The sequence below is a fragment of the Nicotiana sylvestris genome, chromosome 3, assembly GCF_000393655.2.
Source record: "Nicotiana sylvestris chromosome 3, ASM39365v2, whole genome shotgun sequence".
NCBI lineage: Eukaryota > Viridiplantae > Streptophyta > Magnoliopsida > Solanales > Solanaceae > Nicotiana > Nicotiana sylvestris.
In genome coordinates, this window is record NC_091059.1 from 92,651,029 (window position 1) to 92,678,556 (window position 27,528).

At 40.1% G+C, this 27,528-nt stretch overlaps 2 protein-coding genes across 2 annotated transcripts; one reads left to right on the plus strand and one right to left on the minus strand.

The window, feature by feature from the left end:
• The first annotated feature begins 20,667 nt into the window (after positions 1-20,667).
• On the plus strand, positions 20,668-21,135 carry LOC104236199 (protein EARLY FLOWERING 4-like). Its single transcript, XM_009790081.2, has one exon. The coding sequence runs from the start codon at positions 20,668-20,670 to the stop codon at positions 21,133-21,135; it is 468 nt and encodes a 155-aa protein (XP_009788383.1).
• Positions 21,136-21,569: 434 nt separating this feature from the next.
• Positions 21,570-26,983, minus strand: LOC104236188 (peptidyl-prolyl cis-trans isomerase CYP19-4-like). Its single transcript, XM_009790071.2, has 8 exons — positions 26,665-26,983; positions 26,505-26,567; positions 26,299-26,374; positions 24,522-24,569; positions 24,398-24,421; positions 22,380-22,562; positions 22,152-22,227; positions 21,570-21,983 (listed from the first exon to the last, which is right to left on the minus strand). Exons 1-8 carry the CDS (start codon positions 26,743-26,745, stop codon positions 21,848-21,850), a joined length of 687 nt encoding a protein of 228 aa, XP_009788373.1. The 5' UTR covers positions 26,746-26,983; the 3' UTR covers positions 21,570-21,847.
• Positions 26,984-27,528: the final 545 nt, after the last annotated feature.

The following is a 27,528-nucleotide window of genomic DNA, read 5'->3' on the forward strand; positions in this document are numbered from 1 at the left end:
TTACAGAAACTCTCATGATGCCGAGTATTATCCAATCACCCAGTCCATAATTTACGTTTAGTTTATCTTGTTCACCAGACCATACTATTTTCTATTATTCTGGGGTCTAACTTTTCCTTCCAGTAGTTGCGTTGGAGTCACGAACTTATTTCTCGAAGTGAGGATATGACTTCATGGCCTATACTCTTTTGTCGTCTCAAGTCTGTCACCTCTCGCCTTTTCCTTCACTTGACTATAATCTGTAATATTGTCATCTTTTTGACCTACCGTTGTCATCCATGTATCACATCTTACTCTTAATGCTTCATTAGCTCTTTTCTTATATTCTACTAACATTTATGTCTATCACTTTATTCTGAAAACTTCAACAAGATATTCTTTTGCTTTTAGCTCCCCTTTTCTCCATCCACTGGCTCTTCGGGTTGCCTAGCATTATCTCTCTACTAGGGACGGGAGTCATACTAAGATAATATTTGTCCTTTTTAGGTTTCCAGTGCCTATCTTTGTAGCACTCATATCTAGCTGTACTATTTTAGAGTGCACCATCTAGGTGTCTCACAAGGAGATCCATTACCACGTTTGCACTATCCTTCGGGAATGTCAACTAACGCAAACAATTCATTCACTATTTTGGATTACTCTAACCCCGGCCGGATCGTGATATTATTTCCTTCTCTTAAACCATATTTGTTAGCTCCCATAAAGCATAACTTAGATCGGTGTGGCCAATTATACATGCCTCTGTTACTGTTCAAGGTAACTCAAAATGCTTATATCTCTCTTCCTGAATGGTAAATAAGGATAATCTTCATTAGCTAGGTACCTCGTACCCTCTTTCAACTTGCTTCCTTTACTTGTTGAAACTTGTATTTATCTTCTGAGTCTCTCATTATCTTTCACCATAAAGGTGGATAGATATTCTTGCCTTAAGGCTCCTTTTCCAAAAGCTCACTGGGTTCTTCTGACTCAACTCTTTCACAACCACATTCAATCCCATACCAACCATCTTTCTAAATGTAGGCATCGCCATATTATGAATAAGGTCGAGTTTAGGAAATTGTGTTCTTACAACTAAGCTCTACCACACAATCTAGAGTAAGAAGAAAGAGTGACAGTCTTAAATGCCATGTAGCCTCCTGCTTATAAGTGGGGTGCACGACACACCCATAAACAAGACTCTACTAGACACGGTTGGTAGACTCCATAGGACAAAACTGCTCTGATACCAATTTTGTCACTACCCAAACCGATAGGCCGCAACGGGCACCCGGTACCTTACTCAACCGAGTACCAATATAACATATCATATCATACTATCATAGATAACTGAACTGGAGAGGCTGCCGTGAAATAGGTTGAATACAACATGTAATCCCAACTTATATATAAGACATATGGGCCTCTAAGACCAAAATAACCACTCGTACATTGAACATAGGCCGACAAGGTCATAAAATCTTTTACGTACATGACATTTGTCTACAAGCCTCTAAGGATACATAATTTTCATAAAGGTCAGGACAAAGCCCTGCCATACGAAACAATATACATCTAAATCATACTGACCAAAAAAGCAACTCTGGGGCAAATAGAGCGCACCAACATCTTTCGCTGAGCTGATCACCACTTGGAGGACTCTCGACCTATCTATCGAGACCTGCGGACATGAAATGCAGTGTCCCCAAGCAAAAGGGATATTAGTACGAATAATGTACCAAGTATGTAAGGCACATAAATAAGTACATAAAAGACATGGAAGAAATATAGAGTAAATGAATCAACCTGTAAGTCTAGATAACTCTGTAAATCATGAAATACTTATAGTGTCATGCATATGTGTATGAATGTCATGTCATGCATAGGTACATGTGTTCATAATATCATCAAGACTCTAAGGGCATCCCATCATATCATCTCGGTCACTATGGGCAAAATCATCAACGTATACCAGCTGATTAGGTGGCGGTGCGTATATAAGGCTATAACCTTTCCCATATCCCATATACATATATATACATATATATACACGTATATAACGCCATATGGTCATGGTTCAATATACATGAATGCAATACATGAGAAGTACGTCAATAAAATCTCTTAGAGTGTCATAAGACCATTATGCATTTGAATAATATCATAAAGTAAACTTTTTCAACTTAAGTATTTTTCTGAAACCTATGAAACAGATGATAGAATAATATGACACATGGAGAATCAAGAACATAAGCATCTCTAGCATTTCTATGAATAGAGTCATTTATGGAAATTGCACATTTGCTCGTTTCTTTTGTCTCGTATAGATCATGCCAAAATAAAGAAGGGATAGCCTTAACATACCTGGAGTAGGGAAAAATCCGTATGATATTCTTGGAAAAGTTTGCATCGTACTCCTTTAAAATCGCAAAACCTCATGTTGCTACGGTGCTAAGAAATCTCTCATTGAATTCGTGAAGATCAATATTTTGGCATTTGACATATGCCTAAAGTAGAGATGCGTGATATAATTTTCATATCTTGACATATTTAGAAAGTTTCTTATTGTTTACCGTGAAAATGGTAACGCCAATTAAATTTGTACATGGGATTCTAAAAATACGTGATCTATTCTCGAGCTAGTTATTTAGAGCAATTGATGCTAAGAATATGAAGTTTAAGGATGAAATGCAAGCTAAGAATGGGGCGATAACCAAACCTAAAGGCTTACTATCCAGGCGTGTTTTACCGAGGGAATACGGGCTAAATCGGGGAGTTGAATGAACCGAGAAACCCTGCTGCCCGGGTGTAAGACTGGTCGATGAGGGACTTCGGGGTCAATGTCCGGGTCAAGCCCGAGCTATCGGGGATATTCGGGAATAGGATAACAGTTAGATTATGATCCAACAAAGCTTCTATATGGCTAACACCAAGCGATAAATAAAGAACAAGTAAGAGGGCAAAAAATGCTAAATGGCCTCGAGCCAGTGAGAGCAAGCGAGTTAGAGAGAAGAAAGAGAGAGATATATTATTGCACTTGAGTAGAATAGTTGGAGCTCTGCTTTACAAGGTGTTAGTGACTCCCCTTTTATAGAAAGGGGGAGCCCAAACTTAGTGCAATATACGTTGCGTGATAAAAAAATGAGATGTGACAACCGGCTAGCTTTATGATGCACGCGCGGGCTGATATCGAGCCGCTCGAATAGACCTGATCAACCCCAAGTGCATTCCTCGGGAGATTCCTATGTTGTCGGGACTTAGGTCGACATTATCCTTAGCAGCGTACCGGTTGATCTTGAGGAAAGTGACTAGCTCGAGATCCCGGGATCACCCTTCGAAGTATTTTGTCAAGGAGAAATTGGCCTCCCAAATTTCACTGCACACAGATAGTCTCCGCGTTTCTTAGAGGGAAGTGATAAGAAATGATTTTGACACCCCACTTCTTGGTCTCCCAAACGACGTCGTGATGATGGTGTAGCCCTCTTTTTGTAAGTGTCGAGGTGCTTCGCCTTTCCGCCTCTCTGGGATCACCCGAAATGTCGTGACTCTTCGTTCTTCAGAGTTATGTCATTGCTATCGGTTCAGCTTCCATAAACACATTGATTGCGCCTGCTGTTATGCTTTTCGAGGGTGGTAATGGCGCCATCGATTACTTTGCCCTTCCCATAAATGGGGCTTTTTGTGGCTGACTTCTTATTCAAACTTCCTTTGATACCCATCTTTTCTTCCTTTCCTACTATCTTGAGTCTCTGCCATCTCGTCATGTTTGAGGCCCGTAGCCTCAAGATATTACGCCATGTGCACCTTGGCCCAACTCTCGATCCCTTTTTGGTTGGACGAAGTTGTGTCGCTGTGATGCTGCTGTTGTTATTGTTGTTGTAGTCGCCGTTGGCTCGGGGTGATGAGGCAGAGGGTCGATTTCCTCCGACCCTGGGAGATACTTTAGATTATGCACCGCTGCTCAAGAGGGGGCTCAGATTATACACCGCTGCTCACCCTCCTCCCTCGGCTCGGTGTATTATACCCCTTTTGGATTTCTGGGGGGGTATGGCGGTGGTCTTTGCTGGCTGTTGCCTCCCAGGCCGAGGTAACGTCTCAAGAAGTGGCTTTAAAATGGTGGTACTGGCGGAGTTCGTACTAGCCAAATTTTTCACCTAACCACTTCTTGTTTTCTTCCGGCTTCTCTTTCGTCATTTTGCTCTTTTCCCCGCCTTCCTTTTCTATACCCTCCCTTTTGAAGATTCCATTACGGGAGGATTAGGATGAGGTCCCCGAGGGGATTGAACTTGGAAGATATTGTCTTTGAGGTCATACGCCTGAGAGGATGATGACGGAGGTGCAGCATTTCAGGGAATAGGCTAGATCCTTAGGCTCTTGTTGTATGCATACCATTTGTACTTCTTTATTTTTACGTAAAGACCCCCCTGTGGGATTTTGTAATCATATGTAAGGACCCCCCGAGGGTCGTTGTAAGCGAACATTTTTATAAATACAAAAATATTTCCTTGATTCCTTCCTTCGACACTTGTTGTATCTCTTTATATTTTTGGCACCTCTGAATGCATGATCTTGTTTGTCGCTTGTGATACCGACCTTGAGTGTGAGTATTCTTCTCGGCCTTTGGTTGATAAAACAGCTTCGCGTGGGGTCCTTCGTGACTTCTCGAACTGAACCCAAATAAGGCCAATAACCTCGGTCCACCGGGACCCTTTCTTTGTGTGAAAGCGTGGATAATATCTTCGGGCCTCATAATAACCTTCAAGAAGAAACTTTCCTGGGGATTCGCGGTCCTAGGATACCGGTGAATTCCTGAAGGCGATCTTTGAACGGAGGCCTGGCCGTGCTTCGGGCCATCCTGGTCATCACCCAGAGCTTGTTTCGCACATGTGTTTGTTAGAGACGCCCATTTCTTCGCAAACTAGTCTTCTTTGGCGGAGGCCTTTGAAGCTATATGCCAATCTTGTGTTGGAAAAGGAATTGTTGGCCTTCTGGAGCACTGTCTTGCTATGACGAAGGTCTTCGGGGTTAAGCATTACCTCTAAACTGGAGGCGGTGCCGATGGTTGTTTCCGGTGGGTCATGCCCTTAGCGGCTGTTTATTCGGGGAACGGCAGAGATCGGGTACGGTGATAAATGAGATGTGCGCTTCATAATGTGATGGAGCTTTTATCGGGGCGAGACGGGCCCATGCTCCTAAGGAGAGTGCATCATTCGAGCCTGATGTTCCTAGAATCCTTGGTTCTGGAGCAGCAGTTCTTTCGGGCTAAAAGGGTTGGGCCACCAGGAGTGTGCTCCGTCGTCGAGTAGGTTTGCCGGCTTCACTTTGTGGTTAGTTTCAGCATGATTCCTTTGTATCTCGGATCTTCCCTTTCTTATCAGGTTTTCCCTCCACAAGACTCCGACAGACCCGGGCTTTGAGCTGCTCCGCCAAGGGGCTATACTTCAGGGGACCTTGGATGAGGGTAGGCCCCCTAGGCTTCTTGGCGAGGAGAAGGAGGGGTCGAGTCGGTGTACTGGCGGTTCGGGACATACCGGAGCTCATATTACACAAGACTTTTGATGAGGTAGGAGCCTTCTTGTGGTAAGCATTTCACCTTTTCAACCTTTGAGTTTAGACTTTGCTTATTGTTCAGCTGCAGAGAAAAGGCAAAGGCTTAGGAGTACCTTAGGGCGGAGCCAATCGACCCAGGAATGTCTGTGGTGAACTGAAGTATCAAATGCAGGCTCCAGCTTCGATCTAAGTGGACATGATCGTGAAGCTGTAGCTTGATTCCCCAAAAGTCCGGGTTGAGAATAACGGTGCCCGGACTGGTATAGTACTGAGTCGGACTGGGGATGATGAGGAAGTGGCAACCTGTTCAAAGGACGTCGCTGATATCCGAGCCGAGTTGGAGCGAGCCCTCGATCGTGAGAAGAGGAATGAGGGATACGTTCATCGTAGATATTGGGACAGGCACTTGAAGAGACCCACGCCAGGGGTTCCGTCCTTCTAGAAGGATTTGCTTGAGCGAAGGTGGTCGAGCGTGATACTCGGTTGCTTATTACTGATGCCATGAAGAGCGAGGCTAGGGCTGGTAGGCCGTAACGTTTTGGGGTAGAGCGTAGATTTTGCCACTTTGTATTTGTTGTTTGTAGAGCATGCTTGTAGATGGAGAGCGCACCTTTCACGCATATATAAAATGACAGAAATCTTGAAGTTTTACCTCCTTTGTATCTCTTCCCATATTGCTTTTGACCAGGCGGGCTGGTTTTCGTGTTTGGCGGGAGCCCCGTAGGTCCGGAACTAATTAGGCAGGCCTGGAGGTTTTTAAGTGTGATCTTTGATGTGAGCAGGCATTGGGGCCTCTGTGCTTTGCCCAGCTATTTAGGCTCAATCTCCGAGTCGGGCCTTGACTCGAGCTTGCCTGGTCTTCGATCTTTTGTGCCCGTGCGGGCGGACAGTGATTGTTCTCATTTCTTGCCCTTGGGCATTCGCTGTTTCAACTATTTTGGGTCCAGTCTCTAAGTCGTGTTGCGATTCGAGCTTTAGTTGACCCTTAAGTTCTTTCCTGCCTGCATGGGCGTATGATGGTGGCCTTTATTTCTCGCTCTTGGGCGTTTGTTATAACAACTATTTCGGGTCCAGTCTCTGAGTCGCATTGCGATTCGAGCTTTAATTGACCCTTAAGTTCTTTCCTGCCTGCATGGGCGGACGACGGTGGCCTTTATTTCTCGCCCTCGGCCGTTTGTTGTTTCAACTATTTCGGGTCCAGTCTCCGAGTCGCGTTGCGATTCGAGCTTTAATTGACCCTTAAGTTCTTTCGATTTTCAGACTGGCGATAGTGGCTCTTACGCTGTTTTGGTTGTTGAGACCTTTTAATATGTGGCCTGGAGGCTTGTACAGTTAACTATTTTGGATCCAGTCTCTAACTCGGGTTACGACTCAAGCTCATTTTAATCGTCAAGTTGTCAATTTTCAAGCTGGCGACAGTGGCTCTTACACTGTTTGGTCGTTGAGACCTTTTAGTATGCGGCTCGGAGGCTCGTTTGGCTAGCAACAATGGCTCTTATGCTTTTTTCCCGTGGACCTTTTGTAGGCTTTATTTACCGCTCGTTAAGGTCTTTTTGAAATAATTTTGCCTGACCCGTCGTCGGTTCGGGAAGAACCTCGATCTAAGTCGTTAGCGGCAATGTTTGAGCACCTTGGAAGGTTTTTAGCTCGTAGGTTAAGTAGGTCAAAGCCTTGTGATTTTGAGCTGATGTGGTCGAAGCTCTTTTTGCCTGTTGACGGAAGCTTGTTTTAACCAGTTCTTTCCGAAGTATATTCGAAGTAGTGGCCTGCAATTTTTGTTTAGCGACGGTCGGGCGTCCCTGAGTCGTATTAATTTGGCTATATCAGCCGTTTTGACCGTAGTCATATGTGTTTGGCCGGAGCCATTTTTGATCTCAAGTGATAGTTTAGGCGTCTACACCGAGGGTATTCCCTTTTGGGACTCTTACAAATGTGAAGTATAGCCTAAACTTTGGGATTTTGAGTTTCATGCTTATTGAGGTCTTACAGTTTGTCATGCCCTTTGAGATCTTACAGTTTATCATGCTTGTTGAGGTCTTACAGTTTTATCATGCTTGTTGAGGTCTTATAGTTTTATCATACCTATTGAGGTCTTACAATTTGTGTTGCTTTGTAGAATAGATCTGGTTACACCGAGTTTGCCCGCTCGGGGTCATACAGTTTCGGGTTCTCTAGTGTATGGCGATTGGTAACAGTCTCCGAGTTATTGAGTTTGCTCGGGCTCGAAGGCCGCTATTCGTGATCTCGGAGTCGCTTTGCTGGGGCATTATGATCCTGGAGTTCCAACCCTGGGGTCGTGTGGGTGCCAAATTGACACTAAGTTTTTGAGTATTTTGGGATGCATTCGATAGAGGGGTTCCTGCCGGGAGTACACTGCGATTTCCTTGTTTGGAGAATGAGATGTTTGAAAGATATTCTTCAATCCATTGACATAACATATATTGTTGTGTTGAGTCGATCTATATTAGGTTGAATTCGATCGCTCGGAGATTTGCCTTGCCTGAAGTTTTTGTGATTTCAGAGCTTTTGTTCCGGAGGTCGTCTGAGCGTTTGAACTACTGGCGTCCATTCCCGAGTTTTCGGGACGTTCTGGTGAAAGAATTTGTTACCCTACTCTGAAAGGGAGTTCCCCCCCCCCCACCTCTTTTTTTTGACAAAAGGGTATTTTTTGGTTGCCCGATACAATAGTACATGTTTTTGCTGACGGGGCCTGACTATATCGGTTGTTCGGTCTGATACATTGTTTTCCTATAGGAACCTTATTTGGCATTTCCAAAACTCCTACGAGCGGGCAGCTTTCTGGGGAATGCCCCTCGCTTATTCAAAAGTCAGCCGCAAGGAATGTCTTGAATGTTTTTGAAGAGTTCTCCCTTAGGCGGCTCGCAGACGTTGCCTCATTAAAAACCTTGCCGGTAAAAACCCATCTTCTGGGATAAAAACTCGGTCGAAGGAAAAGAGTGCAATGGGTGTGCTTTTGGAGCCTTGAGGTCTTGCGATAGCACTAGCGTTCTGGCAGCTCTGATTGGGTGCATGCACGAAGGTTAATTCCAAATTTGAAATAAAAAAGGGGGGTGGTCGTACCTTGAAGCGAGATATGCTGGCGATGCCTCAGGAATGGTCCATTATAACTGCTCGGGGGCGGAGACGCAGCGTGGATCTCCACTTCATTTTGTCAAGCTCGATCGGGGGCGAGACCCGATTTGCCCGTTGGTTTATTCGGGGGTAAAGGCATGAGCGTTGGTACCACATCGTGTATTGCGAACATTTCCCTTGCCGCATATTGTTCCTCGTAGATGGCTTTGATCCCATCCTTTGTTGGGAATTTTATCATCTGGTGGAGGGTGGAGGGTGGATGGTAATGCTCTCATGCAGTGTATCCATGGCCGCCCAAATAAGGCGTTATACCTCATATCTCCTCGATGACATGGAATTTGGTGTCTTGGGTTGTGCCGGCCACCGGAAGGAAGATTTCTCCTTTCATTGTTTTGCTCGCCATGTTGAATCCATTGAGGACCCGAGTGGCGGGCACAATTTGTTCGAGCAGTCCGAGCTGTTCTATCACCCTCGTCCGGATAATATTGGCCGAGCTACCTGGATCCATGAGTACACGTTTTATCTAAAAAGAATTTACAAGAAAGGAGATTACCAGGGCATCATTGTGGGGTCGAGAGGGCCTCGGTGTCCTCTTCGCTGAATGTGAGGGCGTCTTTGGGGATATATCCCTGAGTCCATTTTTCTCTAGTGATGGATACTTTTGTTCTTCTCATCACGGGTTCTTGCGGGGCATTGGTGCCCCCCATAACCATGTGGATGACATGTTGCGGCTCGTTTGCCTCATTTTTCTTGGTTGCCTCCCTTTCTCGGAACTGATTTTTGGCCCGATCGCTAAGGAATTCCCGAAGGTGCCCTTTATTGAGCAATCGAGCCACCTCCTCTCGTAGTTGATGGCAATCCTCGGTCCTGTGACCGTGCGTGTTGTGGATCTCGCATACTAAGTTGTAATTTCTCTGCAAAGGGTCCGACTGTATCGGTTTAGGCAACTTGGCGTCTCTGATCTTGCTGATAGCAAACACAATGTTTGACACATCGACGTTGAAGTTGTATTCTGATAGGTAGGGTGCATTTGTTGGCACTATGTTTCGATCGAACCTGGTTTTGTTGACGAGCCCTCGAGGGTCATGTCCTCGATCTATCCTCTGATCATTGCGAGGTAGGTTACGCCTTGGGGCGTTCCTTCTGTCTTTGAGGTACGGCTGGTACCTTTCTTTGTTTGGTTTTTATTCTTTTTCCAGGAGTCTGTTTGGGTACATTGAGCCTGAAGGGACTCCCAGCTGGTCATCCTTGGCTCTAATCTTTGACTGATATCGGTTGTGGACGTCCGACCAGGTCACGGTCGGATATTCGATCAGGTTTTGCTTCAGCTGTTTTGAAGCAACCGAGCTTCATTCGTTCAGGCCTTGGGTGAAGTCCTGCACTGCCCAGTCATTGGAGACTAGCGGTAGCTCCATCTGGAAGCGGGACACGAATTCTCGCAGCATCTCGTTCTCTCTTTGCTTGATTTTGAAAACGTCAAACTTCCTTGTTGCCACCTTGATGGCTCCAGCATGTGCCTTTACGAAGGAGTCTGCTAGCATGGCGAACGAATCTATGGAGTTGGGAGCCAAGTTGTGATACCACATCATGGCCCCCTTTGAAAGCGTTTCTCCGAATTTTTTCAACAATATGGACTCGATCTCATCATTCTTTATATCGTTTTACTATGCAGGTGTAGGCAGTAATGTGTTCGTTAGGGTTGGTGGTACCGTTGTACTTAGGGAGTTCCGGCATTCTGAACTTTTTTGGAATGGGCTTCGGGGCCGCTTCCTTGGGGAACGGCCTCTGTATGAACTTCTTCGAATCCAAATCTTTAAGGATCGGGGGCGCACCCGGGATCTGATCGACCATGGAGTTGCAAGTCTCGACCTTTTTATCGTTGGTTGCAATCATTTTCTCACCCGATTCGATCCTTTTGGTGAGGTCCTCGAGCATCTTCACTATGGCAGGGTCGACCACTGACCCGTTATTGCTTGACCTTTTGAGTACTTGCTCGGTGGCGGGAGCTGTCTCTGGTACTGCTGTGTTGGGAGTCTTTGGATGGCTTTGCAATTGGGCAATGGCCAATTGTTGTGCCTGCAACATTTCGAAAATAACATGAAGACTAACTTCATGTTCTTCCCGAGCTGGGGTTTTTTTATCTTCCTGTCGGTCGCTGTGTCGTATGCTCCTGTCGGTGTGAGAAGTTTTGTCGACTTGTTGTGCGTCCTGCGAATCCACATCCGCTAGAATCAGTCCGGGCACGTTATCGGGATTCTATGGTGGTGCTCCAGCGGTCGGGACAACCACGCTATTTTCCCTGTGGTTTTCGAGGTTGTTGTTCTCGACTCTGTTTACCAAGCCAGACATTTTGATCTGAAATCAAAGGATCTTGGACAAGAAAGAGTGTGAAAGATAATGTGCGTTTGTGTAATGAAACCAGCAAGAAAATAATCATTATTATTTTTAGCCCTACGGTGGGTGCCAAACTATTACCGTGAAAATGGTAACGATAATTAAATTTGTAAATAGGATTCTAAAAATACGTGATCTATTCTCGAGCTAGTTGTTTAGAGCAATTGATGCTAAGAATATGAAGTTTAACGATGAAATGTAAGCTAAGAACGGGGCGATAACCAAACCTAAAGGCTTACTGTCTGGGCGTGTTTTACCGAGAGGATACGGGCTAAATCGGGGAGTTGAATGAACCGAGAAACCTTGCTACCTGGGTGTAAGACTAGTCGATGAGGGACTTTGGGGTCAAAGTCCGGGTCGAGCCCGAGCTATCGGGGATAGTCGGGAATGGGATAACAGTTAGATTATGATCCAACAAAGCTTTTATATGGCCAAGACCAAGCGATAAATAAAGAACAAGTAAGAGGGAAAAAATGCTAAATGGCCTCGAGCCAGTGAGAGACAGCGAGTTAGAGAGAAGAAAGAAGAGAGATATTATTGCACTTGAGTAGAATAGTTGGAGCTCTGCTTTACAAGGTGTTAGTGATTCCCCTATTATAGAAAGGGAGAGCCCAAACTTAGTGCAAGATACGTTGTGTGATAAAAGAAATGAGATGTGACAACCGGCTAGCTTTATGACGCACGCGCGAGCTGATGTTGAGCCGCTCGAATAGACCTGATCGACCCCGGGTGCATTCCTCAGGAGATTTCTGCATTCGTCGGGACTTCGGTCGACATTATCCTTGGCAGGGCACTGGCCGATCTTGAGGGAAGTGACTGGCTTGAGATCCCAGGCTTTCAGGATCACCCTTCGAAGCATTTTGTCAAGGAGAAATCGGCCTCCCAGATTTCACCGTGCACACTTATCCAAAGGCCATCAAACAATTGATGTGTTTGTGCAAAATTGTGACAATTTTTTGGTGTTGGCTGTTAAAACCAAATGAGGAAAGTAGATTTGATTGAGGCGTGATCATTATTGAAAGACATGACTGCAGAAACCAAAAACCAAAGTTGGAAACCTTTGAGTGTGGAACATGTAGATAAGAGGAAACTATTTCAAGAAATTCAAATCTTTTACATGAAATCAAGATAGGACTAGTGAAATGAGTCATCTAGTGACAAGATACGGTGAATTGTTGAAGATTTTGTCCTTTGATATAGGCTTAAAGTTAAAGATGTCATTTGCCCAAAAGTTATACATGATGTCTCTTTGTTAGAGATATATTTTGTTATAATTTATGTCAACCCCACTTTATGTGGTGTCTTAACCACATATCCTTAGTCTTTATGTCTTGCCACCTCTCAATAATGAATTAAGAGTCATATGTATATTTGGGTGGTTTGCTTCCACGTTAAGGATGATATCCTTATCAAAAATTAACCACCAATCATCTTAATTAATTGCTAATCTCCCACTAAATAATTATCCGATTATCCACATAATTAATAATTATCCCAAATTACTTATAATACTACTCACTTTAAACACACCTTATACACCTTACTATCATGGTCATGTGAAACCTTGTATGGTACTAGTCCATAGATATCGGGTATTAACGTTCGGCCCGTATTTTATCTCAACATGCCAAACTTGGATGAAAATTCATTTTCTTTGACTTGCTTCCCCTCTCACCTTCACAAATTTACTCATCACTTGTTTGAAATAGCATAATCCTTATAATCTCCAAATAATCTTTTCCTTGGACTGATGTCAATTACATTACGACAAATTCAATGTACAATACTACAGGGTGCAACATCGTCGTAGTTTAATACTGCAAAGCGTAACATCATCGTAATGTAATACTGCAAGGCGTAACATTATCATAATATAATACTGAAGGACGTAACATCATCGTAATATAATACTACGGGACGTAATATCAACATAATATTGTGGGGCGTAACAGTTGGTATCGTTGAATTTCGATTGGTTGTTGGTGCTAAATTGTTGGAAGATTTTCATATGATTAGTTGTGTTAAAATTCTATTATTGATGTTGAACTTACTTCCCACCGTGCTTGTTATTATGTTGTATGTGATGCTTGGTAAGGAAGAGTGAAATGCCCGAAGGGTGTTGTCATGCTCTTGAGGAAGAGTGAAATACATGAAGGGTGTTGCCGTGATTGTAAGGATGAGAGATTGTGCACGACAGGTGCTTCTGTGCCTTATTCATATACTGATATCATCGCACGAAGGGTGTTTCCGTGTCTGAGTGAAAGTGAGGCTATACACAAAGGGTGTTTTCGTGTTTGTTATTATATTATTATGTGAGGATGAGAGTAAACGCATGAATGGTGATGTCATGCAGTTTTGTTGATTTCATTGCTATTTACCTTGATATTCGGAATGTGGACTTGGCTTTGTGGCTTCATTATTTACTTTTGAAAAGCTTGTTCAAAGTTGTTGAAATATTACAAGTTGAGGCTTATTCGGTGGCATTTTACTTTACTTTCCCATTTAAGCACTTTACTCGTGTACTTGTTATCACTTTTACTTGTTGTTATCCCATTATTATACTTGATACTTTACATGTTATTTTGTTACTTCTTGATATATAAAAAGCATAGGTTTATTGTAGGTATTTTGTCTTAGCCTCGTCGCTACCTTGTTAGATTTAGACTCGACACTTACTGAGTATATTGGGTCAGTTGTACTCATACTTATCTTCTGCACTTCTTGTGCAGATCCGGACATCAGTATCAGTAGAGTCCTAACGGTGCTATGCGAATACCGGGCAAGTGATTCGAGATAGAGCTGTATTCCATCGCAGGCCTTGAGTCATCTTCTTATTTCTATTGTATTGTTTCAATTTTTCAGACAGTGTTATATTTCTTATAAATTAATTTATTTAGTAAACTCTAGTAGATCATGTACTTGTGACTCCACATTTTGAGATGGTTTGCATTAGATGTTGGTTTTAGACTTATTATGTATATCTCCAAGTTGCTTTTACGCTATGTTATTATCTTGTTGTTAGTTATTTATTGCATTTCTTTCGTGTTTTTCTATAGTGTGTTGGTTTTCCTAGCATGTGGCGTTAGGTGCCATCATGACCTTGATTGGTTGGGATTTGGGTTGTGACAAGTTGGTATTAGAGCCCTAGGTTGCGTAGGTCTCACGAGTCATGAGCAAGCTTAGCAGAGTCTTGAGGATCGATACGGAGATGTCTGTACTTATCTTCCAGATGCTATAAGGCTTTAGGAAACTTCACTTTCTTTCTTTCTCTATCATGCAACATTGTTCTATCGTGCGTTTTGAATCTCTCTTCTCTCATTCTCTTACAAATGGTGAGGACACGTGCTTCATCCGTCGCTGACCAGGAGCTAGATCCCTAGGTTGCAGCCACTACCAAGGTTAGGGGCCAATGCAAGGGCAGAGGCCGAGATAGATGCAGAGCTCAACCTAGAGCATGTGTAGTAGCACAGTCTATCGAGTATTAGATACAGCAGGATGATGAGGTTCCAGATCAGGTTAAGCCAGTAGGATCGGCTCAGGTACCAGAGGGGTTCATTGCTACCTCAATGCTTTATAATGCCCTTATCCATATAGTTGGCCTATGGAGAGTATGGCTCAAGCTAGTGCATTTCCTGTGGCACCATGTAACGACCCGATCGGTCATTTTGTGTAGTTGCGCCCCGTTACCCCTTTTTATGCTTCTCACATGTGTGTTTATGATTTTATGACTTTCGAGGTTGGTTAATTTCGTTTCGCGAAGCTTTCGGGTTAATTCAGACCCTTTGATTGTTAACTTAGAAGTTTAAATTAGAAATATTGACCAAACTTTGACGTTTGTGAAAACGACCCCAAAACAGTATTTTGATGGCTCTGATAGATTTATATCGTGATTTCAGACGTGAGGAAGAGTGAAATGCACGAAAGGTATTGTCGCGCTTGTGATGATGAGAGATTGTACATGAAAGGTGTTTCCGTGCCTTATTCATATATTGATATCATTGTACAAAGGGTGTTTACGTGCTTGAGTAAAAGTAGGGTTATACACGAAGGGTGCTTCCATGCTTGAGTGGAAGTGAGGCTATGCACGAAAAGTGTTTCCGTTCTTGTTATTATATTATTATGTGTGGATGAGAGTGAAACTACGAAGGATGATGTCATGCAGTTCTATTGATTTCATTGTTATTTACCTTAATATTCGGAATGTGGAGTTGGCTTTCTAGCTTTATTATTTACTTTTGAAAGGTTGATCAGAGTTATTGAAATATTACAAGTTGAGGCTTACTCAGTGACACTTTGCTTTACTTTCCCATTTAAGCAATTTACTTGTGGACTTGCTATGTCTTTTACTTGTTATCCCATTATCATATTTGATACTTTACATGTTATTACAGGTTTATTGTAGGTGTCTAGTCTTAGTCTTGTCACTGCCTCATCGGAGTTAGGCTCGACACTTACTGAGTATATTGGATCGGTTGTACTCATACTAAACTTCTGCACTTCTTGTGTAGATCCGGATATTGGTACCAGTAGAGTCTGAGAGGTACTTAGCGAATATCGGGCAGGTGATCCGAGATAGAGCTGCATTTCGTTCGCATGCCTTGAGTCATTTTCTTATTTCTATTATACTATTTCTATTCTTCGTACAGTGTTGCATTTCTTTCAAAATAATGTATTTAGTAAATTCTAGTAGCTCATGTACTTGTGACTCCACGTCTTAGGATGGTTTGTGTTAAATGTTGGTTTTAAACTTATTAGGTATATCTTCGAGTTGCTTTTATGATATGTTATTATCCTGTTGTTAGTCATTTATTGCGGTTCTTTCATGTTTTTCTATTATTTGTTGGCTTATCTGGCAAGCAGTGTAAGGCACCATCACGACTCCGATTAGTTGGAATTTTTGGCAATGACATCAACAATCGATATCACTCAGCCCAATATGGGGCCTGGCACAAGCGTCACCTCACGATCAATACCAACACTCAACCATCAATTCCACTTAGCCCAATATGGGGCCTTGATGCAGGCACCACTTCACAGTCAATATCAACATGGCTTTATGGCCCGAAATCAGTCTTCGATATCATCAAGTCTCAATATGCCCACGTCTCACAATACCATAATCAAATTACCGTACGGAAAATACTGACATACTACAACTCAGCTCAAACCAATGTCACACGCACAAAGACACTATCAACATGTGAGATAACATATAAAAAATGCACAGATAATATCATGACTGATAAATATGACTACGGCTAAGGCAAATAGTTCAATATAGCAAAAATAGCTTTATCATATCTCAAACAGATAAATAGATATCCTAGACATGATTTCTAGCATGCATAATAGCTCACATAGTCCAAAACTCACCCCAGTCACCCAAGACCCCATACAAACATACTAACAAATCCGTAAATACAACCCAAACCTCACCGAAGCCTACAAACACATATGAGATCATCACATTTATGAATCAACAATCAAACCACAAATTGAACTTCTCTTAAGTTCATAAGCTTCTAAATTTTCAACCAAGCATTTGATTCATGTCTAACCAATCCGGATTACATCCAAACTTTACACATAAGTTCCAAATGACATAATAAATATATTTCAAGTCTCGGAATAATAATCTGAACTCGATATTATTAAAGTCAACTCCCGGTCAAACCTATGAACTTTTCAAACCTTCAAATTTTCAACTTTCGACAACTAGAGCCAAAACATCCCAGGAACCTCCAAATGCAAATTTGGACATTCGTCTAAGTCCAAAATTATCATACGAACCTATCGGAACCATCAAATAACAATCCAAGATCATCTACATAAAATTCAAACCTTGGTCAACTCTTACAACTTAAGCTTCCAACTATGGAACTAAGTGTTGCAATTCACTCCAAGATCTTCCCAAAACCAAACCAATCATCCCCGCAAGTTATAAAATAACAAACAAATATACGAAAAGTATCAAATAAGTTAACGGGATCAAATATAGATTGGTCGTTACAATAAGGAAGCAAACCTTAGTCTTAATGTCACTATAAAATTGTGCAAGTCGAGTCCAAAACAGATAATATCACTAATACGATGGATTGTCATAGTCTTCTAGATAAATGTATAATTGGATTTATTCTGGTCATAAGGGTTTGAGGAAAGAATTTGCAAGAGTCTTTTTATTGCTCATGCAATTTTCTTCTTCAATTTGTTAATAATGATAGGATTGGTGCTCTTTTTGAGCTTGAAAGCTCAGAATATGTAGTGATTTTATGAGAATAAGAGAAAATATGTGGACTATTTTTCGCGTCCAATCTATAAATCAACTCTTCGAGTTGCTCCGGCCAGAGTGGATGTATGGTGTTGGTAATGACTTAGATGCGCATGTTAAAAAAAATTAGTAAACAAATACAAAAATTATTTTGGAATCCAGTAAATCAAATGAGTTATGGTAGCATCCCATACTCGATTCCATAAAATTCAAAAACTAGATTTACATTTAGCTCCGGCATGCTCCAAATTAGGAATAGAGAACCCAATAGATTGTGGAGCAAATATAGGATTGACTTGTTCAGCATGATCATTGAAAGGTTTTAACAAAAAAGAAGTATACTTTGTTCTTCACACATCTTACACAAGTTGCGTGATACTTTTTTTATTTCATAAATTGGTGGACCCAAAATTTATGTATCTAGAAATGTACGATTTAAATTCACTAATTTATAAAATAAAAAGAAGCATCACACAACTTGGGTAAGTGGTGTGAGATACAAAATTAGGTTTCAAGCAATTGAACAAAGTGATTTTTTGTGCACCATAGGTTTTATCAAAGCGAGGACACGTAAGAGGCACATGATTTGGTATTCAATCTCAATGATATGTTTTGAAATTAATTTACCTTGTATTTTTGAATTTTTTATGTTGTTTTAAAGTGAAGTCGATCTCTTTGTAAGTTTTTCTTTTCTCAGGAGTTGGGAAGACCACCCGCTGCAAATAAGGTCTTTCGGAGGACGTGCAAGAAGAATTTTTGTGACAAGACAGAAAGCCTAGGGTAGACAAATCAAAGAAGACATATCATGTAAGTTTATAATTCTATGAGAAATCACATCTTCTAGGCTTTTATGATTCAAATAGGCTTTTATGATTCAGATATTTGTGGTTGAAATTGAGTTGTTTCGTACATTATTGTGTAGTAAGGAGTATGGTGGAGTTACGTCGAGTACAGGAAAATCTGGTCAGCGAACCTTCGCTCTTTCATGTAATAAGAGGTCAAGGATAAAATCATCTCTTCATAGTTTTACTTTACTTCTGTCATTCCGTGTTTTCCCCTCTAACTCTTAGGGAAATCAAAGCAAGAAAATATTGGTATGCACGAGATAAGCATATGATACCAGCCAAAAGTATTTATTGAAAATTTTTAGTAAATCTTGTGTATGACTTAGATTGATGTTGCCTGATGAGCAATTGTATAGTAAAGAGAAGACATATATGTGTTGTGGAAAGCGATTATCAATTAAAGTCCTTCACATTTAAAACCTTCTGACGGCTTGGTAAAAAGTGAAGTGCACTAGTAGCCACCCTTAAGTCTATTATTTAAAATATATTCACAATTTACAATATATTTAAAGATTAATTAATTCACTCAAACTTTATGACTAAGTATCCTGAATTTTTTAACTGCTAATTTGGAATTCAGGACTTAGTGTCCTAACTTTTTGAGTTGCTACGAAATTCAGGACACTTTGAATTTCTGAACTGTTAATTTGCTATTCATGACTAAGTGTCCTGAATCTCTGAACTGCTAATTTAAAATTCAGGACATAATATTCGAATTTTTGGACACAATTTTCGAACTTTAGGACACGGTGTCTTAAATTTGAACTTGAGGACATTATGTCCTGAAATTTGAGCGAATTGGCTAATCTTTTAAATTTATTGTAAATTGTGAATATATTTTAAACAACATATTTAAAAGTGTCTATTGGTGTCATTTCCACCATGCTTATTCCAAGTCCGACAGTTCCTTGAAGGTATATTGTGGTAGGGGTGGGCGTTCGGTATTTCGGTTCGGTATTCGGTTTATCAATTGTGTATACCAAATACTGTACCAAAATATTTCGGTACGGTTCGGTATTTGTTATTTTGGTTTGGTATGGTTTCGGTACGGTTTCGGTTTAATATTAAAGAGTAAAGACTGTAAAACAGAATTTGTTTGAGAAATTACTGGAATACTCATTTGAGAAAGAAACTTCTGCAAATCGGAAATTCGGAATTGACCCTGTAACTCATAGGCCAAGAAGTAAGAACTGATCATATCAATCTTTTTAAGTGGGTATATCCAAGCACACGAGTACGTGGAATTAAAATTACCTAAAAACAAAGGACATATTAATAAAATTAATCTTTAAAAGGTTGACACCTCCTTCCTTTCCCAGCATAAATAATACATTATCTTAATTCTTATGTATATATCTTTTCCTGTAACTTAACACGAAGAATTACTATTAATTTATAATGGACACGTCTAGATTAATTATATCCCGAAAAGATAAAGAAGCTACTATTCGTTCATAGAAGGTCTAATATGTATATGGTAATTGCTCAAATCTTTAGACTTTAGAGACTAGAGTGGGCTAGGGAGGGCGATGGGCTGTTGGAAACTTGGAATTAAAATTATTTTAAGTGGGCAGGGCGATGGGCTGTGGGACACACGGGAAGTGGACTGGACTGGGGCAATATAAGAAAATGTTTTTAAAAAAATCGGTATTTCGGTATACCGAAATTTCAAATTTCTAATACCGAGGACCGTACCGAAATACCGAAATTTCAATATCGAATTAGACCGAAATACCGAAAAAACCGAAACCGAAATACCGAATTAATTTGGTTCGGTTCGGAATTCGATTTTTCGGATTTTATGCTCATCCCTGTATCCTGGACATTGACCCCTTCGTTTTTCATAATGGGTTGAGCCCGGAAGAATCCTTGATCCAAAATCTTGTCTCATTTTGCGCTAGCACATACTTCATGAAGGCTCATTATCATTTGTCTAGTTGAGTCTGGTATCATCTTCCTCGAATTTGGGTGATAAACACCAACAACAATTTTCTTGTTAATATTTAACTTCAGAATATTTATTCTTACAATGCACCTTTCAAATTAAAATTGACAGACACAGAAAAAGAAAAAGCACAAGAAAAGCTATGGTCAATATGGGAGGAAAAAGAGTACACCTCCCCGGTAGATATTTCTACTTTGATTCCCAAGCAAACATTTCAAATTGCGACCTTTTGCACTTTTTCATTATTTTAATGCCGTCCAATAATCCTCCATGATAAGATATTTTCGCCTCAAACTTACACCAACTCTCTTATTATGCGCGTGCTATTCAATCCTTCACCCTCTATCTTCTCTGTCCTTGTTCACAAAATCAACGTTCAACGATATCGCGTGAATGAGCAGTGTCACATCATGGTTAGTCATCTCTGTGAGCTGCCACAAGCATACGGAAATGAGGATGAAAAAAATCTAATCTGCAGAAGATATGTATGCACTTTTCTATCTACACCTCCCCAGAAAACAGAGCATATGTATTTATGACACAAATTAGTGCTGATTATATTATGTAGTTATTGTTAATCAGCAGTTGAATTCAGCATGGAAGAAACTTCAAACCTCAAACGCCGTCGTCAAACCCTAGCCAAAGCTCAATCACTTAACGTTCCAACTACCACCACTGCCTCGACTAACGACCGCCGGCGCCGACGCGGCGGTAATAGCTCTGCCGTTGAAGCGTATAACACCGACGAGCACAGGGACGAGAACGCAGACGGCAGTATGGAGGAAGACAACTCCGAGATGTGGAACGACTTCTCCAACAGATTCCGGCAAGTGCAGTCGGTACTGGATCGGAACAGATTGTTGATTCAGCAGGTCAACGAGAATCATCAGGCGAGATCGCATAACAATATGGTGCAGAACGTGGGTCTGATTCAGGAGCTTAATGGCAACATTTCCAAGGTCGTTTCTCTTTATTCTGATCTATCCACCAATTTCTCCACCGTGTTTCATCAGGGAAACGATGCCATTGGAGATGAGAACAACAACGACCAGAGACACCTATGAGGCTTCTCTAAATTTTCTACCATAAATTTTTTAACTTCCTTTTAATCCTAGTTTCTAGCTAGTTAATATCACGAATAACGCTCTCAATGTCTGCCGAGCTGCGCGTTGTGTCACTACCTGATGTTGCTCTGTTATCTAGAAATCATTTACATACCTATTTTGGAGATGAAAAAACGAGAACATAGTTTGTATTAAACATTAGTAATAAGAGCAAGTTTGTTCTAAACTCTTATTAAGGCTTGAGCATGTATTACTTAAAATCATCTGGTACTGCTAGTACAGTCTTGAAGAATGATTCATTGAAGCTACTTGTCTACGCTGCGTGAATTTGGTAACATTGGTTGGCAACCTCCAGCACAATGAATGAGTAGCACTTTGTTTGGCAGAATCATGATACCAGTGCAAAAGTTTCATTCGTAACAAAGATAAGAACGAAAGGAACTTTCAATATACCTCTGGTATATATTACCAAGAATTCATTCAAAATCTTTTATGAAATACATATAGAAGCAAAGGTTTTATAAATATTTTAATAAAACGAGCCCTGTCTATTCTAAGCAGCAGTCGTGATCCTCTTTCAAGAGGGTTGGTTTAACTTTACAAGCCGCAATAGTCCCATAACAGATTTCTTGACAGCATATGAAACTGACTTTGCTCGAGGGCAAGCATTATCAAACATCTGAGGTGTTTTGATACATGGAAAGTTGGATCATTAAGGTAGTTCACCGCTATTTGATATTATGACTTTGCTTTTCGGTGTTCCACTTCCTCTCCCTTCTGCTTCAATTTTGTAGACAACATCCATCCCAGACAGCACCTTGCCAAAGACAACATGATGCCCATCCAACCTAACCATGGAACGGAAGTAAACATTTTAAAAGGTGACCCAAAATTCAGTATATGCGTGACTCGTATACAACCAACATGGAGTGCAACACAGAAAACAATTTAAGGCCAAGCAAATTAAAAGTTGAGTAGTAGATAAGTTGCACAAAAGCAAGGACTTAGTTGAATACCAGCCAGTGGTTACAGTTGTGATAAAGAATTGAGACCCATTGGTGTCCGGTCCAGCATTTGCCATTGACAGAATACCTTTTCCAAAAACAAAGGTCTATCAGTAGATGAAAAACCATTCTTGTCAAAAACACTTCCCATTATGGAAAGTGCATATGGCACCACTGAATAAAACACAAAAGAAACAAAAGAAGGCAACAACTAATTACTATTGAAAAGTCAAATCTCACCAGGTTCAGTGTGTTTTAGATCAAAGTTTTCATCTGCAAAGCTTTCACCATATATAGATTCTCCACCTCGCCCATCACCACGAGTGAAATCGCCTCCCTGGATCATGAAGCTCGGTATGATCCTGTGGAAAGTGCTACCTTTGTAATGGAGAGGCTTGCCAGCCTTCCCAGTTCCTTTTTCCCCTACAAGTTGAGTGATAAATGTTTGCCAGACTGGTAAGTTTAGTATTAGTGTGCATAGTAGATGCTAGCGCAGTAGAAAGGTGGTGAGGCTTCACCATCTTTATGCATTTATTTTCCATCTGGGGGAATTGCTTAACATCTACTTTAAAACCCTCCTTGTCTAACGTCAGTCTAGCCATAAGACCCGCTAAAGGGCTAAGCAAGCAGTATGATTCTCCCTCTCAGGTGATGGTTTCCTTTTCCTCCATGTCCATAACAGATAGTAAGGAGAAGATGAAATGCTAAAAAGGGACCTCACAGTAACAAATAGATAACAAAAAACCCTCATGCAAATGTAGATGTTTCTTGAAATAAACTGGTCAAGGAAGAAAAAGCATTTTGACCTTTGCATCAGCAATGACCTGTGGCAATTAGAGGAAGCTGCTTTTGGCTCCAACATACATTACAGCATGGACATGAGTTTAATCCTTTTCAGTATAGGATGTCTCTCCTTCCACCTCAAATGTAATACAAGTATTCTTTTGTTTTTGTCCAACACACTCTAACTAGCTTTGTTATTGCTTTTACTTCACTGCTGCGTTCACTTCTAAAGTAATGAAATTAGCCAAATTATCCGAGAGCACAAATTTCTAAGAATTTCCAGAATAGTATCCTCTTAGTAACTTGATGTTCAGATAAAATGTACCCTAGTGGATCTGAATCTCTCAGAAAAAAAGGAACTCAAATATGATACATTTTCGATAATTTAAGGGAAAATTTCACATAAAAACAACTGGGCTCCCTGCTTTTCAATTTTATAGCTTATATTTCAATTTACAACCAACTAGCCCAAAAATAATAGGCTAATACTCAACATTCAACTCCAATAGGTTCTTGAAATTACTATTTAATTTTTAAAAAAGATTGCTCAAGCTTTTAAGTTAACTTTCGAATCAGTAACTGTGACTTAAGTATTAGTTCAATAACCAAATCCACTTGGATGGTGAAAATTAGATTTTTAACAAGCTTAATTATGTGGGTTTAAATTCCAAATTTGATTTCGTGAGAATTTTGGAGTGGGTATTATTTAAACTTGCTAGAAATAGTATAAGGAGGCTCTATATAAAATTTGAAGTTATTTAATGGAGATTTGGACTAGTTTTGAACAAGAATTGCACCTGAAAATCGTGGAAGAAGTTCGTCTACAGACATTTATATAAAGGTGTATAAAAGTGTATAATAGTGTATAAAATGTGTTTATACACTATTATACAAAATTATACAAAAAACTGAATTTGTTTTCTTTCTTGCGTCTTTTCTGAAAGTTAACTCAACTATTGCTAAAATCTACTCCAAATCACTTCAAATTTAAATCTTTTACTCCTTTTGATATTTGCAATCAATTGGAACAACACCCAATCCAAACAACTAACAAACTCAAAAAATCATATTTTTGAAAGCAAAGCTTTGAATGGCCTCCAATGGTGAACTTCTACTTTTTAATTTTCTTCCATTGCAACCAAGTGACACAGGGGGAGAAGCAGAAAATACTCAGCCCCTCGAAGCATATGTAGAAGATGTGAGAAGAAGAGAGAGTGAAAGCAATGGTTATGAGAATACATATTTAACTCCATAGCTTTTAGAAGCAATGATTGTAAAAATACAGATTTTGAATTTGCCAGTGTTTTCAAAATATGTACAATATGGGCTAGGTAGGGTAAAACTTAAAAACATGGGCCATTTTTTGTTATGGTGTGAAGTCATGTGTATTTTCTTGTAATTTTTTCATAATTTAAATGAGAAATAGTAGTTAAATGCATGAATATGAGAAGAGGGAACAAAAGTTACTTGGCTACCCGTGCAAAGAGCTCTGAAGTTTTCTGCAGAAAAAATAATCATACAGCAAGTTCATCAATACAGTTAACAAGATAATGTACAACGCCAAAAGGAGACAACATAATTCAGCACAAGATGGAGTACCTGCTGTCTTCGGGACAATTTTCCCAAAGAGGCCCATGACAATACGACCTAAAAGGAAAGCAATCAATATCTAAATGATCAAGTTCAGAAGAAAACCAAAAGAAATCACAATAAACTCTTCCACCTATGATTACAACTGAAATAGATCTATCAATCTTTAACAAACCTGCTCTAAGTACAATATATTTATCTGGAATTGTATGTATTATGAACAACATGGTAAGAACCAAAAATTTAAATAATATCAATTAGAATTATATGATATTCAAGAGTTAAGACGATATGAGGCAATGCTGTCGTTAGTTGCTCAATTTAAAGCATTAGGCATGTGGGATCTTATTCGAGCAATTAGTGACAATTTTCACCCCCATAAAGCTGCAAGCTAATTGTTGTGCAATGATCAACAATTTATGGAAGGTTATGCAAGTTACCAAGTTTAAGAGCATTTATGTATTTAGATACCTTATGTATTGCTAATATATGTATTCTTATTCCACGTTATATCCCTATAAAATAATACAAGATTTCCTCATAAGTTATGCATGTATTAAGTTTAACACCGCCAACCAAACTTTGTATTGGTCATGCAAGATTATTTAAGTGGCCCACCAAACACTACATTATTTTGTGCAGTGATGTTTTATTTTATTTGACTTCTGTTACTAATATAATTTTGTGCAGGGAATACCTTTGCTAATGCAACCAACCTAACATCCCTAAATGCTAGACATGGACATGAAGGCTAACTAAACTCCAATCTGGAAGAGGATACTACCTCAACATTTCCAGCTCAGTGACAATGGAGATTCCATCTTCCAACATCATGTAAGAGGTGAATGAAATCATGATGCAATTCTTATCCAGTTCCAATAAAATTCTTAAAACATTGACCCTATCCATTTAAACATAATAGCTCCCTCTCTCATTTCATAAGCTTTCATTTTTCTTTTTTCTTGTTTCTGGCTAGAAATGACAAGGAGAGAAGTCGGGATGAGCGGGTAGCTCAGTCGGTTGTGGCTGTCCGACCATCACCATGTGGTTGAAGGATCAAATCCCATCCCCCTCCTCTTTCCAGTTTCCCCTCCCCCTTCCCCAATAAAAAACAAAGAAAAATGACAAGGAGAGAAGTCGGGATGAGCGGGTAGCTCAGTCGGTTGTGGCTGTCCGACTATCACCATGTGGTTGAAGGATCAAATCCCATCCCCTTCCTCTTTCCAGTATCCCCTCCCCCTTCCCCAATAAAAAACAAAGAAAAATGACAAGGAGAGAAGTTCAGAGTAAAAGCATTAGTATATTTAGAAGGCATACTCCAGGGATAAAACGTAGCTTCCACTGTTCAGTCATCAAATCCATCCATGAAAAATGTTGTATGGCGCAATGTGAAATTCATTATACTAGCAAAATAGACAGAAAGAATAATCTACCATTTACTCATTTCTAACCTACGCTGAACTTTTTTTATTTTGGGAAAAACAAAAGAGAGTAATCCAGAACTACACCTTATTCTTACAACAACAACCCCCAGTATAATCCCACAAGTGGGGTCTGGGGAAGGTAGTGTGTACGCAGACCTTACCCCTACCCTGGGATAGAGAGTCTGTTTCCGATAGACCCTCGGCTCCCTCCCTCCAAGAACTCTCCACTAGTGGGGTATGGGGAGGGTAGTGTGTATGCACACCTTATTCTTAGCAAACAATAAAACTTGATCAAACTAAAAGGCATCTTTTTTATTCTCTTCTATATATAACTGTAGAAAGATACATACAAAGGAAAATACCTGTAGGCTTTCCATTAATTTCGACATCAAAGTACACTTTATGCGTCACGTGCTCCAAATCCTCTGATGGTTTCGCCTACAACAATTATAATCACGAAATGTATGCTCATCTTGTGAATTGAAAATTAAACAATTACTAATTCAAGACGCTATAGTTCAGCAAAATCAAGCCGGTAAAATGCTACTTTATAAAGTCAAAATTGAACCTCATCATTCTGCTCGATTTTAATGTCTTTATCCGATGCGACTCCGGTATCACCCAACCGGTTCTGAGAATACAATCGACATAATCAAGAACACAGGAAGTTCAAAAGGAATGTTAGGAGAAAAGAGAACAAGCCAGAAAGAGAAGAACGATGAAATTACCAGAATGAAAATTAGGGTTCCGAATAAAATCAAGACCCAGATAAGAAGGTAAGGAGACAATTTGTTTCTAGGATTCGCCATTTCCTTATCCTCAACAGTCTTCACAGTGCTGCTGGCAGTGAGGAATAAAGCGTTGAAACTGTAATTTGATCGCGCGATCTTACTATAAATCAAAGAGCACCAGCTTAGCTGTGGCCTGTGGAGTTGCCGAGTATCACCTGAAGTTTAAGAACAGGCCACTTAGCCCCCTCAATTTTAAAACAGGTAGGTTTTCACATTGTTTCTCCTAGTCATGATAAGTCGTGAGCGTAGGGAAAGCGTTTTACATATGTCTTAGCAAAATATAAGCCTCGACGCACGCAACGCAAGTTCCATAAATATTTAATTTTTAATATTTTATAAATTAATATAATTACAATAAATATTTATAAAGAGGTAAAATTACATAAAAATTGAAGAAAACTATAAATATGTGAAATATATATATATATATATATATATATATATATATATATATATATAGATGTGCTCCATCCCTATAAAAACTAATCAAAGCAACCTATTATGTGCTACTTACAAGTAACTTGAGTCGAAAAAAATAAAGTTTTCTACATGGAGGAACAAAAAGGATGACTAATCTGCAATTTGAATTTTGAACTTACTGCTATGAAGGAGAATAAAATTCTCTGTGTATTTTGTAAGAAAAAATTGAATATTCGTTGCTTTTGGAAGATTTTATCAGACTAGCGGACAAGATAAGGAATTGGGAAAGACCATAAATTAGGGCTTCAATCAAAAAGTCTTGACTTTTATATTTAATACATTTGAGTTCCTTTTTAAAACTTTTGAGTAATTACAAGCTGA